General features: G+C 38.6%; 1 protein-coding gene across 1 annotated transcript in view; it reads left to right on the forward strand.

Moving 5' to 3' along the window:
- Positions 1-17719, forward strand: part of RPA1 (replication protein A 70) — a 358941-nt gene that overhangs the window by 270191 nt on the left and 71031 nt on the right. The window contains exon 11 of the mRNA XM_090373886.1: positions 2865-2934. Coding sequence (XP_090230012.1) covers positions 2865-2934 — 70 coding nt within the window. The remainder of the gene's footprint in view (positions 1-2864; positions 2935-17719) is intronic.

Consider the following 17719-nt stretch of genomic DNA (forward strand, 5'->3'; position numbering starts at 1 on the left):
GTGCTAGTCAAGACATCAAAGGCAGATATTGTAGGGATATCAGAGACATGGTGTCACACCGACATAAGCAGTGCAGAACTGGAATTTGGGGAGTACAATGTATACAGAAAGGATAGACAGGACAGGGAGGGAGGATGGGTTAGGCTGTTAGTCAAGAAACACACAAAATCTAAGGAAGTGCATCCAGTTGATGTTTGTGGACAATGCAATGTTGAGTCTGTTTGGTGTGATATAAGCACTGGGAAAGGAAAAATGAGAGTAGGTGTGTGTGTTATAGGCCTAATGAATCTGATGAGTATAATGAGCAATTGTGCAGAGAAAAGAGCAGGCCAGTAAATTAGTGTCTTATAGTGGGGGATTTTAATTTCCCGGATATTGACTGGAATTTGTGGGTTGGTCACTCACACACTAGCAAGGCTTTTGTGGATTGATTGGATGATTGTTTTCTACAGCAGCATGTTCGGAATGCAACTAGAGGGAGTAATACTCTTGATCTGATTATCAGTAGTGATTTTTCATGCATCAAGAATCTGCAGATAAAGGAACCACTAGGTGGCAGTGATCACAGTGTGCTGAAGTGGGATTTACTCAAAGAGGAAACTACCATCAAGGGTAAAGGGAAGGGTTTTTGCTTTCGTAAAGGTGACTATGGTTGTTTGAGACAGTATTTAAATTCTATATAGTGGAACCAACTGATGATGTTACCAACAGCATATTCAAAATGGGAAGCATTCAAAGAATTAATCTTGGAATCTACTAGGCTTTTCATATCAACAAAGAAATATTGTTCAAGATTTAAACCTAAATGGATGTCAGATGAACTAATTAGACATGTGACAGAGAAGAAAAATGAATGAGATACGTATAAATTAACACGTGACACAGAAACCTATGTAGATATAAGCTGGTCTGTAACCATGCTACAAAGGAGGTTAGGCAGGTGAAGGCAGATTACGAGAAATCTTTGGTGAAGGATGTAAAGAAAAACAGCAAAGAGTTTATTTTCTTATGTAAACTCTGGTAGGAAGGGGATGAATCAGATTGGTCCACTTGATATCGATGGTTCAACTGTTGATGATCCTGCTCAGGTAGCTAACAAACTAAATGAATATTTTGCATCGACATTCACACATGAGGAGTTATTCAGGGAGGGGAATGCCAGAGGTGTATTCAACTCTGGCAGTAAGCTAGAGAATCTTGTAATAACTGAGAGTAAAGTGGAGGAGAAATTGTTGAAGATTAACACAAGAAAGGCACCTGGATGGATGGAATATATACAGTTATATTAAAGGAGGCAGCAAAGGAAGTAAGCAAACCTTTAGGCATAATTATGAGAGCTTCTCTGAACTCAGGGGAAGGTCAAATGTGACCCCATTCCACAAAGGAGGATCAAAGGTAGACACAGATAATTACTGACCTGTTAGTTTAACTTCTGTTCCAGGGAAATTAATGGAGGCACTGGTTAAAGAAGCATTGTGCAGGATCATCTAGACAAGACTTCAGTTATAGCTCGGACACAGCATGGGTTTGTTAAGGTTGTAGTCTTGTCTGACTAATTTGATTGGATACTATGATGTAGTCACAAAGGAACTGGATGCAAAGAATAACTTTGATATCATATATTTGGATCATAGAAAAGCCTTTGATACTGTTGCACATGGAAGACTACTGCACAAATTGGAACAATGTGGCATTGGAGGCAAATTGCTGCTATGGATAAAGGGATGGTTGAGTGGGAAAAGAAGAGAGTGGTAATCAATGGACACTGCTCTTTGTGGACTAATGTTATTAGTGGAGTCCCTCAGGGTTCAGTGTTGGGGCCATTGTTGTTTTCTCTATTTATAAATGATATTGATGATGGTATAGCAGGGTTAATGTCCAAGTTTGCAGATGATTCAAAGGTTGGCAGGGTTGTTAATGACACCAATGACAGTACACTGCTGCAACAGGATCTAGAAAAGTTGAGCAGATGGGCTGAGATGTGGCAAATGAAGTTTAACATTGACAAATGTAAAGTACTACATATGGGAAGCAGTAATCTCAGAGTAACATATCAATTCTATGGTACCACACTGACAGTGGTAGGGAATGAAAAGGACCTGGTGGTAATTGTGCGGGTAGATGTGAAGTTTTCTGAGCAGTGCAGACAGTCTGCAAGAGTAGCTCACGGTGTCTTGTCAATGATATACAGGAATTTTTCTAGCAGTGATAAGGAAGTGATTATCTCCTTGTATAAGGCAATGGTCAGGCGGCACCTTGAGTACTGTAAATAGGTCTAGAAGCCTCTTTTTAAGAAGGATGTAGAGCTGCTGGAACGAGTACAGAGAAGAGCAACATGATTAGTGAATGGAACAAAGGGTGGCTCTTACGAAGAAAGGCTTAAGTTTTGCAAATTACAGTGTCTGGAGACTAGGCACCTGCGAGGTGATCTTATTGAGGTGTATAAAGCTTTGAATGGTTTGAGCATGCTCAATGCTGATGGCATTCTTCCTCTTGCCCAGAATAATCGCTTGAGTGGGCATAAATTCAAATTGAGGAAAGACGGTTGTAGGATAGATGTGCGGAGTTTGCCTTTAGCCAGTGAGTAGTTGATTGCTGGAACAAACTTTCATCTGTTGTTGTAAAAGTTGATAGCTTAAATAGATTCAAGGCAGAATTTGACAAATATTTGGAGGGAGGGGATGGGTGAAATAAGGGATGTGTGTTTTTTTTTTTGGCTGATGCTATGTAAGCTTGCTTTCTTGCATCATGTGCCCTTGCTAATGCTATAGCTACCTTGTGCTAATCCACATGATATCAACAGATGTAATATAATGAAGTGATAGTACTAATTAAGATAATTGGAATTTTTTTTATATTTGCAGGCTGAGAAATTTGATGGAAGCTCAAATCCTGTTGTGGCAATTAAAGGAGTGAGAATATCAGATTTTGGAGGTAAGTTTACAGTAATAGTATTTGCCATATAGTGCAAGGAAGCCACAGGCTTTTGCTGCACTGGGGGAAAAAAAAAAAACAAAAACTGCCAAATTGATAAGAAAATAAGAATGATATGCTTCCCTTCTCATACAGGTAGCCATTCACTTGACCTCTGAATTTGTTCAAACTGTCAGCCCCAACTTTTTGCAGTCAACAATTCTCTGGCTAAAAGAAAGCTTCTTCCATTCTAATCTAAACTTAGCCGCTGTAATTTGAATTTATGGGCCCTAGTTCTGAAATTCTTTATAACAGTGAAAATTCCACGTTCATTCATTTTACTAATCCCACTCAGTGCCTTATAAGCATCAATCAGTTCCCCTCTGGGATGCCAGGTTGCCAAGCTCTGTATCCCACGTAGTCCTAGATTTTCCTCATATGGTCGACCTTTTGGTGATCTCACCATTCAAATTGCTCATCTTTGGACCCTTTAAAATCAATGTCTTTTTTTCAGATGAGGTCTCCATAATTGAACACAGTATTCCAAATGCTGATGAGTATAGAATCTGCAACCTTAAACTTTGAGCAAAGTAAACAGTTTAATGCTACTTAAAGCCTTATTAAATCCTTTACAGTTTACATTTATGACCAATTTAAGAGATGGCGCAACAGTTCTTCTTTCTCGACTAACATAGACTATTGTTAATGGCTTTCTTCTTCTTCCAATCACATAGTTCCCCGAGGAGCTGTTGTGGCCATCAGCAAAATCCTCCAACTGCATCGGTCATATGCTATATGAGCGGCATCGCAAAATGGCACGCCCAAAAGTTCACTGATCCTATCCTTCCACCTAGTTGCAGGTCTTCCTTTAACAGCAGTTTTTGGAGTTGATTTTGTTATGGTCTCTGTGGCATCAGATAATGTGGTGGTATGCCATTGCCTACCACATGGCCGATTTTGAAAAGGGCCAGCTTTAATCATAGGAAGAGCCATCATTCATCCCATAAGATACTCCTGAAGAGGAAAGGGAGGAGCTGTTGTGGCCATCAACAAAATCCTCCAACTGCATTGATCATATGCTATATGAGCGGCATCGCAAGATGTCATGCCCAAAAGTTCACTGATCCTTTCATTCCACCTAGTTGCAGGTCTTCCTTTAACAGCAGTTTTTGGAGTTGGTTTTGTTATGGTCTCTGTGGCATCAGATAATGTGGTGGTATGTCATTGCCTACTACATGGCCGATTTTTGAGAGGGGGCCGGCTTTAATCATATGAAGAGTCATCATGGATCCCACGAGATGCTCTTGAAGAGGAAAGGTGACTACAGCAAAGCCCCACTTAGTGCCCCCCATTATTATTTTTTTAATCTTCAGTGAGGTGGCACATTATCACTCTTTTTCTCTATCTCCAGCTAATAATGTCCAATATATTAATGATTTTTGAATTTTCTTAAACACATTTTCATGATGGTTTGTACAGGCTTAGTTCCAATAAATAAATTTTAAATTATAGCCAGATAAAATGTTAGGTACTTAAGCTATGCTGTAACATAGGCAAACAATCAGCTGACCAGTTAGAACTAAGAACGTTCCAACTGTCAAATAAATGCATGTCTATAAGTAGTTGAATACCACCTGATATGGTGCAAAAACACTCAACCCTAACTACAATGCAACTTGTTAACAAGGTGATCACTAAGAAAAATCAAATAACTCTTCTTAAAATCACATTTTAACATAAAATCCAGGAGCACACAGTAACCGCATTAAGCATAGACAGTGGCCAGTAGCGCCACTAGTTAATGGCTACCTGATTTAAAATCATTGGGCCTAGAATACTATCAATAATTTAAATACTAGTCACCGGGCCCCCTGGTGTCAAGCAAATTGTGACCAGACGATTATCTGAGGGATCTTTCAGTAAGTGATCTTTATAAAGCAACTAGTAGTTCTTTTTAAGTTCCAGTGTTTTCAAAATTTTTTTTATTTAATAGAAGCTCTTCTACCAAAAAGTTTTTGTAGAGAGTAGGGAAGGAAATCCACCTTTCTTTTATATTTTTCTTTAATAAGTACTAATCCTTACTAACCTCTGCTTGGTCACACCAGGCACTGCTTCTGCCTCCCCATGGCTGGGCCAGAAACCTTGGCAGAAAAGTTGAACTGCCTAGGGCTAAAAGGAGCAAAGATTGAGCAAAATATGTTTCCACCTTTAGAGCCGACAAGCTCTCGGCCACAAAATGAATCTGATTATGACATATCACAACCCAAGAGGCTGAAAACAAATTCTCCAACAACAGAGAGTCCTGCATTTCTTATTTTGCATTCACTTACAGAACAACTTCTCGGTAAATTATCTCCTTTCCTCATCCAGAAACACCTGAAGAGTATTGCAGGATCTCCTAAGACTGTGAAGAGGTTGCAATCTGGAGACATACTATTAGAAATGGCAAACTGTAGACATTCTGAGAAATTCTTACCAATTTCAAATTTTGCTGGGATACCAGTTAAAGTATCTCCCCATGCTACCCTAAATACATCTAAGTGTGTTAATCCAGCTGGGATCTGTTGAATGTGATGGAGGCAGAAATAACTCAAGAGTTCCAAGATCAAAATGTTATTGCAGCAAAAAGAATAATGATTAAAAAAGACGATAACCTTACACCTACCAAGAATATTATCCTTACGTTTAATTCCCCAAACCTACCATCATTAGTAAAAGCTGGTTATCTGCTTTGCCGTATTCGTCCTTATGTACCCAGTCCCTTGAGATGTTACAAATGCCAAAAGTATGACCACTCTCAGACGACATGCAGAGGAAATCCAGTATGTCCCAACTGTGAATCTTCTGAGCATACTCAATCTGAATGTTTGGCGACAGAGAAAACTTGTCCTAACTGCAAGGACAACCATCCTGCTTATTCCAAAACGTGTGACAGATGGAAAATTGAGAAAAAAAAATTGTTAAATATAAGGTTGAGAACAAGGTAAGCTATCAAGAAGCCAGGAAAATAATTGCCCCTACTATGCCCAAACGTATCTATGCTAGTATTACACAAAAACAACAAACAGTGTCCACCCAAACTGATGTTACCGTCCCCTCAAACATATCAATCTCCAATTGGGCTCGAGCTGTCCTCTCTGAACAACAGTCCCTAAGAACTCAGAACAGGCATGTAACACTTCTCTTACAGTACCAGTGACATCTCCTTCCCCACCAGTGATCTCTACTGCATCACATAGTAAAAGTTCCAATTTAAAAAAAAATATATATCAAAAACACCTCCATGGATACTAATTACTGAACTAACCAGGAAGACTCGATTTTAGAAATATATGTGGAGGAAGAAATGGACACTAGTCGGCCTATATTTCCAAAAAAAAGACAAACCGAAGTCTGATCGACATAAAACTTCCATACTGAAAAGGCAGTCAGATACAGCTCCTTATACTCATCTCAAGTAATGCCTTATATTTTACAGTGGAATTGTAGAGGACTTTGCAGCAGTATAGACGATATCCATGACCTTATTCATCGCTACTCTCAAGTGAGTTTCTGCTTGCAAGAAACCTATTTAACTTCCCAAATTTCCACCTCTGTAAAGAACTACTCTATATATCGAAAAGATCGCAATACATCAAATGCTGCCCGTGGTGGTGTGGCCATCTTGATCAATTCGCAGATCTCAGCGAAGCAAATTGTTCTTCAAACAGAAATTGAAGCTATTGCTGTACGTTTCATTACTCAGATTGCAATAATGCTAGTTTCAATCTATCTTCCACCAAATCATACCTTCTCTTACCAAGATCTGGAAAATCTTCTACTGCAGCTACCTTCCCTTGTCTGTCTATTGGAGGATTTCATTGGTCACTACCATCTATGGGGATCTTCTAAATTAGATACACATGGCCGACTGATTGAAACTTTTCTGGATAGGCAAAATCTTACCATTTTTAATACAGGTGAGCCTACGCACATAAAAATTGCCAACTGGACAAACATCTCAATATGCTCCCCGGTACTGTTTTCAGTCATGGAATGGTCTGTTATCCCACGGGCAGCGATCATTTCCCAATTATTTGTAATATGCTCACTGCACAACAGCCTTTAGCTGAACCCTGCTGGAAGTGGAAATTCTCTCATGCTAACTGGGTCAAATTTCAGTCAGCTATCACCCTGGATGAGGAAATTATATGGTTACAGCCCATTGATGAAGTAATGCAATATATCTCATCCCACTTGTTATCAGCAGCTAAAAACTCTATTCCATTAACAAAACCTATGCCTCGGTGCCATTTTAACTACTGGTGGAATGAAGAATGCACGAAAGCAAAGAGGGAAAAAAAATAAAACATGGAATTTATTTCGATGTTCACCAACAACAGCTAATCTCATTAAATATAATAAACCAAGGGCAAGAGCGCGTCTCATTCAAAAACAAGCCAAGAAGGATTCCTGGACTCGATTTGTGTCCACTGTAAATAGAAACACTGACTGCAAATTAATATGGAAGAAAATTAGACAGCTTTCTGGAAAGTTTCCGACCATCCCTTCTACAATCCTTTCCTGGAATGGGCAAGAACTCTCTGCTCCTTTGACTATAGCAAATGCTTTGGGCAAAACCTTTGCTCAAGTCTCAGCGGCATCAATCTATTTCCCAGAATTCCAGAAAATCAAGAACATCACTGAACAGCAACCCATAAACTTTCGCACCTCTCTAATCTTACCATATACCCAGCCTCTTCAGTATTTGGAACTTCTAATTGAAGACCAAAATCTAATGAGTAATAGTCAATATGGCTTTTGCCAAATTGACCAGGTCTGCCTTGGATCTCATGATCAAGGCCGAGTCCACAATTCGCATTGCCTTTGTGAGAAATGAACACTTTGTTATGGTCTCCATCGACAGAGAAGGCATTTAATACTACCTGGCATCACGGCATTCTTAGAGATATGCATGCCCTTGGTCTACAAGGCAACCTGCCTTGTAGACCAAGGGCATGCAGAAAAAGTTCATTAAGAACTTTTTATGGAGTTGTTCTTATCAAGTACGATATTTTAACTCCCTTTCTACGACATTCTTGCAGGAAGAAGGTGTTCCGCAAGGGTCTGTACTGAGTGCAACTCTTTTTGCCCTTAGAATTGACTCCATTACTAAAGAACTTCCAAATACTATTGAGGCTTACCTTTATGCTGATGATCTCTCTCTCTTTCTTGCCATTCGCAGAACATGAGATCTATTGAAGGTCAATTGCAGATATCACTAAATACAATACAAAAGTGGGCAGTGCTCAATGGTTATTGTCTTTCACAACAGAAAACTGTCGCTATACATTTTTGTAATCAATGCAAATTACATTCAGATCCCGAACTTCACATATTAGACTTTACCATTCCGATGGCAACAATGTTAGATTCTTGGGATTAAACCTTGACAAGAAGTTAAACTTCCTTGAACATATTAAATTCATACATAATACCTGTCTCAAAAAGCTCAACATACTAAGAGCTTTATCTGTCCTATCTTGGGGAGCAGATTGTACCTCGCTGCTTTGACTATATAGAGCATTGATTAGATCATGTTTGGATTATGGTGCTCCAGTCTGCGATTCTGCCCAAAACGGTGTACTACGCTGGCTGGATCCTACACAACACAGTGCACTTGGAGTACGGATTGCACTTGGAGCCTTCAAGACATCCCCAACTCAGTCTATATATTGAAGCTCATGAACCCCCTTTGCACCTCCGCAGAAAAATGTTACTACTGAAGTATGCAGCCAAAATAAAAAAAATGCTCTTTGCATCCTATTCACCCATACCTCTTCAATCCTCAACTAACTAATCTCTACAGAAATAAACCTAATAAAATAAGGACAGCAAGCCTACGGCTTTTTGAAATAACCCAAAAAGTTCAGGGGGAGTCCAAGGTGGAAGGAAGTAATTCATTACCTGAAGAAAATAAGTATCAAAGTTCAACTGAACTTTGATACTTATTTTCTTCAATTTGGTAAGAATCTTCTACTGACTCTCAACCTGAAACAACTCCATGCAAGTCATATTCAGGGCTATGTTGATTTCCTGCCAATATATACCGATGGATCCAAATCTCAATCAGCCTTTGGAGCAGCAGCAGTGTTTCCCCTCCGCTATTATTTCAGCTTCCCTTCCACCTGAGTATAGCAACTTTTCCGCAGAACTACATGGAATCAAATTAGCTCTAGAAAATTTGAATCTTTGCCCATCTTCAAAATATTTAATTTACACACACTCTCTCAGCTCAATTAGAGCAATGCAAAATCCATCCTATACGAATCACCCTGTTTTAAACCAAATCAGTAAATTGCTCTTGAAAATTGAACAACGTCAACAATTAGCGAATTTTTGTTGGACTCCAACACATTCAAGGATAAAGGGAAATGAACTGGTGGATATGTTGGCAAAAAATCTCTCCAAATTAGATTTGACCTCTGCCCATATTCCAGCTTCTGACCATGATACCACCATAAAAGCAGCATGCCTTGAACAGTGGAAAGAGCTGTGGCACACCCAGACTAATAACAAACTTCCAGTTGAAACAGTAACCAAAATTTTGGCACTCAAGCATCCAACCAACTAGAAGGGAACTTGCACAGGCAAGAATAGGACATACTCATCTGACCCACCTCCATCTACTCACAGGTGATAATCTTCCTCAGTGTCCACACTGCTCAGTATATCTAACAATCAAGCATATTCTTCTTGACTGTCCTCAATATCACCAGGACAGAACATCAGTCCTGCTTTCTCTGAATAAACTGCAAGAACCAATATCACTAGAGCATATTATTGGCGACAAGGCAAACATGTTTGCCTTGTCATCAGTTGATTGAGAATTGATATTCAGAATCTCAATTGATATTCAGGAATTGATTCTGAATAGTTTCTAAAATGAAATTGAAATGGCTTCAATTCTGAATTATTCCCTAACACACACACACACACACACACACACGTCACCGGTCCCTCTTTACCTATACAAATGTAATCCCGAGTCTTTACTTACTGACACAGTCCCAGTGTCAGTAAGTAAACGGTGACCATTTCTTTGTAGATTTTTTTTGGGTGTTTTCCCTTGCACAGAAAAGAACCAGATTACTGATCTGTGTTCCACTTTATCCATTGTGACCCTTCACTTGAGAGTCGCAATGAGACTTATGGCAGAGAAGAAAAATCCATGGGATGCAAATAAATTTTCATGCAACACAGAAACCAATGGTAGATATAAACTAGTCTGTAATCAAGTCGCAAATGAAGTTAGGTAGGAAAAGGCAGATTACATGAAATCTTTGGCAAAGGATGCAAATAAAAATAGCAAAGACTTTATTTATATAAACTCTAAAAGAAAGGGGATGAATCAGATTGGTTCGCTCAATATTCATGGTTTGACTGTATATGATCCTGCTCAGCTGGTTCCAAACTGAATGAGTATTTTTCATCTACATTCACACATGAGGAATTCTGTTGGGAAGTGGAGAACAGAAGCATATTAAACTCTAGCAGGGAATTAATATGATTTTTTAATAACCGAGAGCAAAGTGGAGGGGAAATTGTTGAAGTTAAACAAAAGGAAGACCCTCGGTGTGGATGGGATCTATCCAGTTATATTAAGGGAGGTGGCAGAGGAAGTAAGCAAACCCTTATCTATGATTATGAGAGCATCATTGGACTCAGGGGAGGTCCCCACAGATTGGAGATCTATCTACAATTCACAAAGAGGTATCAAAGGGTGACATGAGTAATGTAAGTAACATAAGAGTGTTGGCTGTATGATTAGGATTGTCTGGTATTCTGGTAGGTAAATGAACAATCTGTGCGAGATCATTAGAATTTCAAAAGCCTCAGCATCTCAACCAGCAGGGTCTGTGTGACTAGAAAATGAAAGCAAGTTGGAGTTGTGAACATTAAAATCACCAAGGAAAATTACCTCACTGTTAGGAAAGTTGGACTGGAGGAAGTCAAAGAGCTCCAAGTGATTAGTGGAGTTGGGAGAACAGTATAGACAACAGATAGATTTGATACAATGAGGTAGAGAGATTTTAAGCCAGAGAAGATCGAAAAGAGAAGATTCCAAATTACCAAGTCTCTGGTAGGGAATATTGGAATGGACATATGTTTAAGTACTACCTTTGAGGGAAAAGGAATCATACAGTGAATAATTTGGCAACTGAGATGAGCAGTGATTGAATCAACTGATAACTGAGATTCTGTCATAAAAAGTACATGGGGTTTGGACATCATTGAGATGTGGAAATTGGGGTTAGAACATTATTGGTACATGTAGAAATGGACATCATTGAGATTACAACTGAGACCATGTATATTTGTTAAATGAACTATTAAGTGTTCGGGATGTTTGAATCTTTTTGCAGATAAATTTGCACTATTAGTTTGACAATTCATGGTTTATTCAATAGTAACAAAAAGTGGGTGAGGGAACATGCTGTCTGAAGTAATGAAATTTTTGGACATGACATCCACATGGTAAGAATAAACCCAGATCCTTGACATAATGTGGCCTTGACAATACCCCCTCGTATACACACTACTCGTACTCCCTCCAGTCGCTATCTGGCAGAGTAGAGGTAGCAAGATTATACACAAGCTGATCTAGAAGCCTCCTAGAGAATTACTAATAGGTTCAGTCCGGTGTACTAACTGGTGTCTGGCCTGCGAACACCGTTTTAGAGCTGTAGCCTCGAAGTGTAAGGAGGTTTCGATCTCGCCATGGTGTGATCATCATAACCTCAAAAGACATCAATCATACTACATGGTGGAAAGGTTGACTGGAAATTAGCTCTGGAGACTAAACATGCGTTCCACCACTTCAAGGCGCCTTCGTAGCCAGGTGGGCAGGAGCAGCAGTGCATAGCACACGCTTCTTGATTAGACTGGGGTTCAAGCCTGTGACCACCAAATATGGAGGAAGCGGAAAGGTCAGGGAATGATCACCGCATATCCCCGAAGCAATATGGCCTTAGTTGCTAATACTCCTAAAAAACAAATAACAAAACCACCACTTCAAGCCTCCAATAAGCAAAGTGGTGGTATTGCACTGGTTGATGGGAGTCATCTACCACCTAGTATTGCCTAGTAACACTTAGGAGCGGCATTCCTCAATGTGAACCAGCATAAGCAGGGGTTGTTATATCCAGGATTACTAATGTTGTTAATGACAGTATGCTACTGCAACAGGATCTAGAAAAGTTGGGCAGATTGGCTGAGAAGTGGCAACTGAAGTTTAACAACATTGACAAAGTACTGCATATGGGTAGCAGTAACCCCAGAGTAACATACCAGCTGTGTGGTGTTACACTTGGTAGTGGATAATGAAAGAGACCTTGGGGTAATTGTGTAGCCAGATATGAAGTTTTCTGAGCAGTGTAGAAAGGTTGCCAGAGCAGATTATGGCATGTTGTCAATGATATACAGGAATTTTGCTAGAAGAAATAAGGAGGTGATTATCCCCTTGTATAAGGGGATAATCACCTCCTTGAATACTGTGTACAGGTCTAGAACCCTCATTTTAGGAAGGATGTAGAGTTGCTAGAACGAGTACAGAGAAGGGCAATAAGACTGGTGAGGGGAACAAAGGGTTCTTACAAAGAAAGGCTTAAATTCTGCAAATTGCAGCATCTTGAGACTTGGCACCTGCAAATGCTCTGATTGAGGTTTATAAGGCCTTGAATGGAATAAGCAGGCTCAATGCTGATGGGATCCTTCCTCATGCTCAGATTAAAAACCTGAGGAGACATAAATTGAAAGACAGTTGCCGAATAAATTTGCCTTTAGCCAGTGGGTTGTTGATTGCTGGAACAACTTCTATCTGCTGTTTTGGAAGGTGATAGCTTAAATAAATTCATGGAAGAAGTGGACAAACATTTGGAGCGAATGGATGGGTGAAATGGGATTTTTTTTTTTTTTTTTTTTTTTTATTATGGCTGTTGCTGTATAAGCTTTCTTTCTTGCATTGTCTGATGCTAACTTCATTAAGCACTGCAAATAAAAAAAAAATTATTTTTCAGATCAAAACTAAAATTTTTTTAACTATCTATCACAACTTCTGGGTGAATGTAAATCTTCTCCCCTCTATAGATATAAATCTTTATAGATATAAATCTTTAAATCTATAAAGGATAATGTGAAGTAATCTTTTGATTGCTTTTGCATAATTGTTATTTATTATGAGATTCAGGGGTTAATTTTCAAACATTAGCCCTGTAGTGTATGAAATGTTAAAAATTGTCAAGAAGGTTCATTGGTCGTAATGCTAATTTTATATTTGTAAAATTTATTTAATGTAAGAGTTATAAATATCTCGGATTAAACCATTTATTTTCCAATTCACAAAATAATGGATCAATGGTTACAGGATCATCTTGATAGAAATTCAGTTATAGATCTTGTCTTGCCATATTAGCTACAATGATGCAGAATAAAAAATAAATGGATGCAAAAAAAAATAGAGGGGAACAGGTATCCTGTGTGTTATCAGACACTCAGCCTAAAACACTGATGGATCCAATATCTCTCTATTACAGAAGATTTAGGAGAAGTCCGGTTGGCCTGCCTCCCTAAAATCCACTCATGCACACCTTCTCGATGGTAAGCCCTGTTACGTCACTTAGGTGGCAACGAACGTGTAGAGTGGTTCTCTTCAAGACGCCTGGTCAGCGTGAAGAGGAAAAGACCAAACCCTCCAGCAATGAGAGCACAACAATACAAATGGCCCTCAGTCCCCAGCAGCTTTCACTCTCCCTCTTACGGCAGCGAGAGGATCAGAGTGGAAGCAGAGGGTGCTAAGAATCTCTGGGTACGACCAGGCTGCCATGCACGGAAATTGAACTTGGCCTGTTATAACGTACGATCACTCATCTGTGAAGACAGGATATTAGAGCTGGAAAAGGAATTAGAAAATGTGAATTGGAATATCATCGGTTTGGCTGAAACAAGAAGAAGAAATGAATCACTTATAAGTTTATCAAGTGGAAATCTGCTGTACACCAATGGAAACAATGAAAGGAGTGAAGGTGGAGTTGGGTTTCTGGTCCATAAAGATTTTAAAAACAACATTTTGGAATTCAAAAGTACATCACCAAGGGTATCAAGACTAATGCTCAAGATTTCTAAGAGGTACAAGCTAAAGATTATAATGATTTATGCACCAACATCGAGCCATGATGATGAAGAGGTTGAAGATATGTACACTGAAATTGAGAGTCTTCTAGATGAGCAGAAAACCCACTACACCATTATTATGGGGGACTTCAATGCTAAGGTTGGAAACAGGCAAAACAGTGCAGAAAGAAGAACTATAGGAAATTTTGGAATTGGTGAAAGAAATAAAAGAGGTGAAAGACTTGTGGAATTTGCAGAATCTCAAGGAATGTCAGTAATGAACACTTTTTTCAAGAAAAGGGTGAACAGAAAGTGGACATGGAAGAGTCCAAATGGATTAACAACTAATGAAATCGACTTCATCCTCACTAACAGAAGATATATTGTGACTGATGTTACCATCCTGAATAAGGTAAATGTGGGAAGTGATCACAGAATGGTAAGATGTACACTTGATATAGATGTAGGAAAGGAAAGGAAAAAACTGACTCGAGTAAATAATACAAAGGTCTTTGAGATAACAGAAGAGGAGAAAAAGCAGTATGTACTGGAACTTAAGAACAAGTATGAGCTTCTGCAGACTGCTGAGGACCAAGATATCGACGAGGAATATTACAACTTTTTGAAAGTGATAAAGCCCAAGAAACCTATAGGGAAACAGAAATCCAAAGAAGAAAAAATTAGTCAAGAAACACTTGTCATGATGAACCAAAGACGACAAATGAAGAGCAAGAAAAACACTGACAGGGAGAAAATTGAGTATACTGAGTTATGCAAAGCCATTAGAAAGAGACTCAGAGAGGACATAAGAAGATTTAACACAAGAAAAGTAGAACAAGCATTAAGGGAAAACAAAGGATTTAAATCAGCAGCCATGAGCAGTAATACAGAAACACAAATGATACTGAAACTGAAGAATAGCGATGGTGTACTTATAAACAGCAGAGAAGGCATAATTCAAATAGCAGAAGACTACTATAGAGAATTATACAAGGAGCGAGGGAATGATACCAGCAGTGGGGAAGATGGATTGCAAAGTAGCAACACATACGACATACCCGATATTCTTCCTGATGAGGTAGAACATGCATTGAAGAAAATGAAGAATCGGAAAGCGCCGGGGGAAGATGAAGTTACTGTAGAGTTGTTAAAATTGGGTGGAAGAGACATAACACAAAAACTGGCAAGGCTCTTCACAAAGTGCATTAGAAAAGGTGCGATGCCTAAGCAGTGGAATAATGCTATTATAGTTTTGCTGCATAAGAAAGGAGATAAATCAGAAATTGGAAATTATAGACCAATTAGCTTGTTATCCCGCATCTACAAGTTGTTCACAAGGGTCATTACTAACAGATTAGAAAGAATACTTGATGAGAATCAACCGAAAGAGCAAGCTGGCTTTAGCACAGGATTCTCAACTATGGATCACCTTCACGTAATATCACAGCTAATGGAGAAAGCAAATGAATATAAAACACCATTATGCCTGGCATTTGTGGATTATGAAAAGGCATTTGACTCCATACAGCATAAGGCAATATTTCGGGCACTGGAAAGACAAGGCATAGATACTCCATATATTATGATTTTGAAGAAAATATATGAGAGTGCTACATCCTTTATTAGACTAGACAAAGACAGTAGCAAATTTAAAATCGAGAAAGGAGTTCGACAAGGAGACACAATATCTCCGAAGCTGTTTACTGCTGCCCTTGAGGAAGCTTTCAGAAGATTAGAGTGGTCGCAGAAAGGAGTCAATGTGAACGGAGAGTACCTAAACCATTTACGATTTGCAGATGACATTGTAGTCATAAGCCACGATCCCAAAGAATTAGAGGAAAATCTTAACCAGTTATGCACAGTTAGTAAGGATTTTGGACTAAAGATGAATATGGCTAAAACAAAAGTAATGATGAACAAGTATGCCACGGAAAGGGAAATAATGATTGAAGGAGCAGTAATTGAAAAGGTGGAGTCATATACTTATCTGGGACAAGTTATTAGCTGTAATAATGATAAATGGCTGGAAGTCAAGAGAAGAATAAATTTTGGATGGATAGCATTCAGGAAATATAGTCACATACTGAAGAGCAATATCCCAGTTTGTCTGAAACGTAAAATAATGAATCAATGTATACTCCCCACCATGACTTATGGAAGTGAAACTTGGGCACTCACCAAAAGAATGGAAGAGAAGCTAAGAGCTACACAGCGAAGAATGGAACGAATTATATTGGGAATCAGACTGTTAGATAAGAAGAGAAACACATGGATTAGGCAGCAAACTCAAGTAAAGGACATTCTTATCAAAACTAAAGAACTAAAATGGTCTTGGGCAGGACACATAGCTCGAAGACATGATGATAGATGGACTAAGAAAATAACAGAATGGTACCCAAGAGGAGCTAGAAGAAAACCTGGAAGACAAAGGCGGAGATGGATAGATGAAATTCATGAGTTTTTGAGTAGTAAATGGATGGCCAGTGCTCAAAACAGAAGGAACTGGAAAGTTGCTGGAGAGGCCTTCATCCTGCAGTATATTGAAAATGGCTGATGATGATGATGATTTTGGCATCATATGCAGTAAACAGTTTTGAAATCATATTCGGTAAAACTTTTGATACTGGTAAAGAAGAATGGTTATAAATAGGCTGTTCTGCTTGGAATTTTACATTTTTGTATAATTCCGAGAAGTTACCATACAAAAATAATGATTATTTTTTTATGGTAACTAGCCACACAACAGTGTGAGGCAAGCATGCAAAGCAATACTTTTCCATCACTGAGGAGAAAAGAAATTAGAGGAAACTATGCCTAGGGGTAATTGTACAGTCTGACATGAAATTCTCTGAACCTGTTTGAATAGATATAATTTGCTAGCAAAGACAAGGAGTTGATTATCCCATTGGGAAATGGTTTGGCTCATCTTGAGTTCTGCATGCAGGCCTGGAAGCCTCATTTTAAGAAAGATGTAAATCTGTTGTAATGGGTATAGAGAAGAGCAAGAAGATTAATCAAGGACACAAAAGGATTCTTTTACCATGAAAGACTTCAGTTCTGCAAATTGCAGTGCTTGGAAACTAAGCACCTATGTGACCTGATTGAAGTCTTGAGGCTTTTATTGGGTCAATAATCTAAATGGTGATTGTATCCTTACATTTTCTCAGTCAATATATATAAGAGGGGAAAAACTTAATTTGAAAAAAAAAGGATGGTTGCAAGATAGTAGTACAAGAACTTGCTTTCCACCAAAGAGTAATTGATTGTTGGAAAAACTTTTCATCTGGTGTTGTGGAAGTGGTTAGTTGGAACAAATTTAATGATTAGACATTATTAGAGAGGATAACAGATGAGGTCAATAGGTTTATTTATTTATTTTTTTGTTTTGCTGATTGTGTATTTCTATTGCATTCTCAGCTAAAGATAGAAACAACTTATTAAGCTAGCTTCCTTGCATCATTTGCTACTGTTACTGCTAATAATAATACCATCAGGATCTATAGTTTGTGAAGATTGTTCAGAATTTTTCTGACATTTTGTGGAAAGGCCACTAGAAGTATCGAATGGGGTGTATTTGGTTTGATAAAGAGGTTTTTTTTTTTTAGAAACATCATTGATACAAGAGATAGAAGGAATATAGAATACTAGTTAATAA

The sequence above is a fragment of the Mastigoproctus giganteus genome, chromosome 5, assembly GCF_048544385.1.
Source record: "Mastigoproctus giganteus isolate SK-2022 chromosome 5, ASM4854438v1, whole genome shotgun sequence".
Lineage (NCBI taxonomy): Eukaryota > Metazoa > Arthropoda > Arachnida > Uropygi > Thelyphonidae > Mastigoproctus > Mastigoproctus giganteus.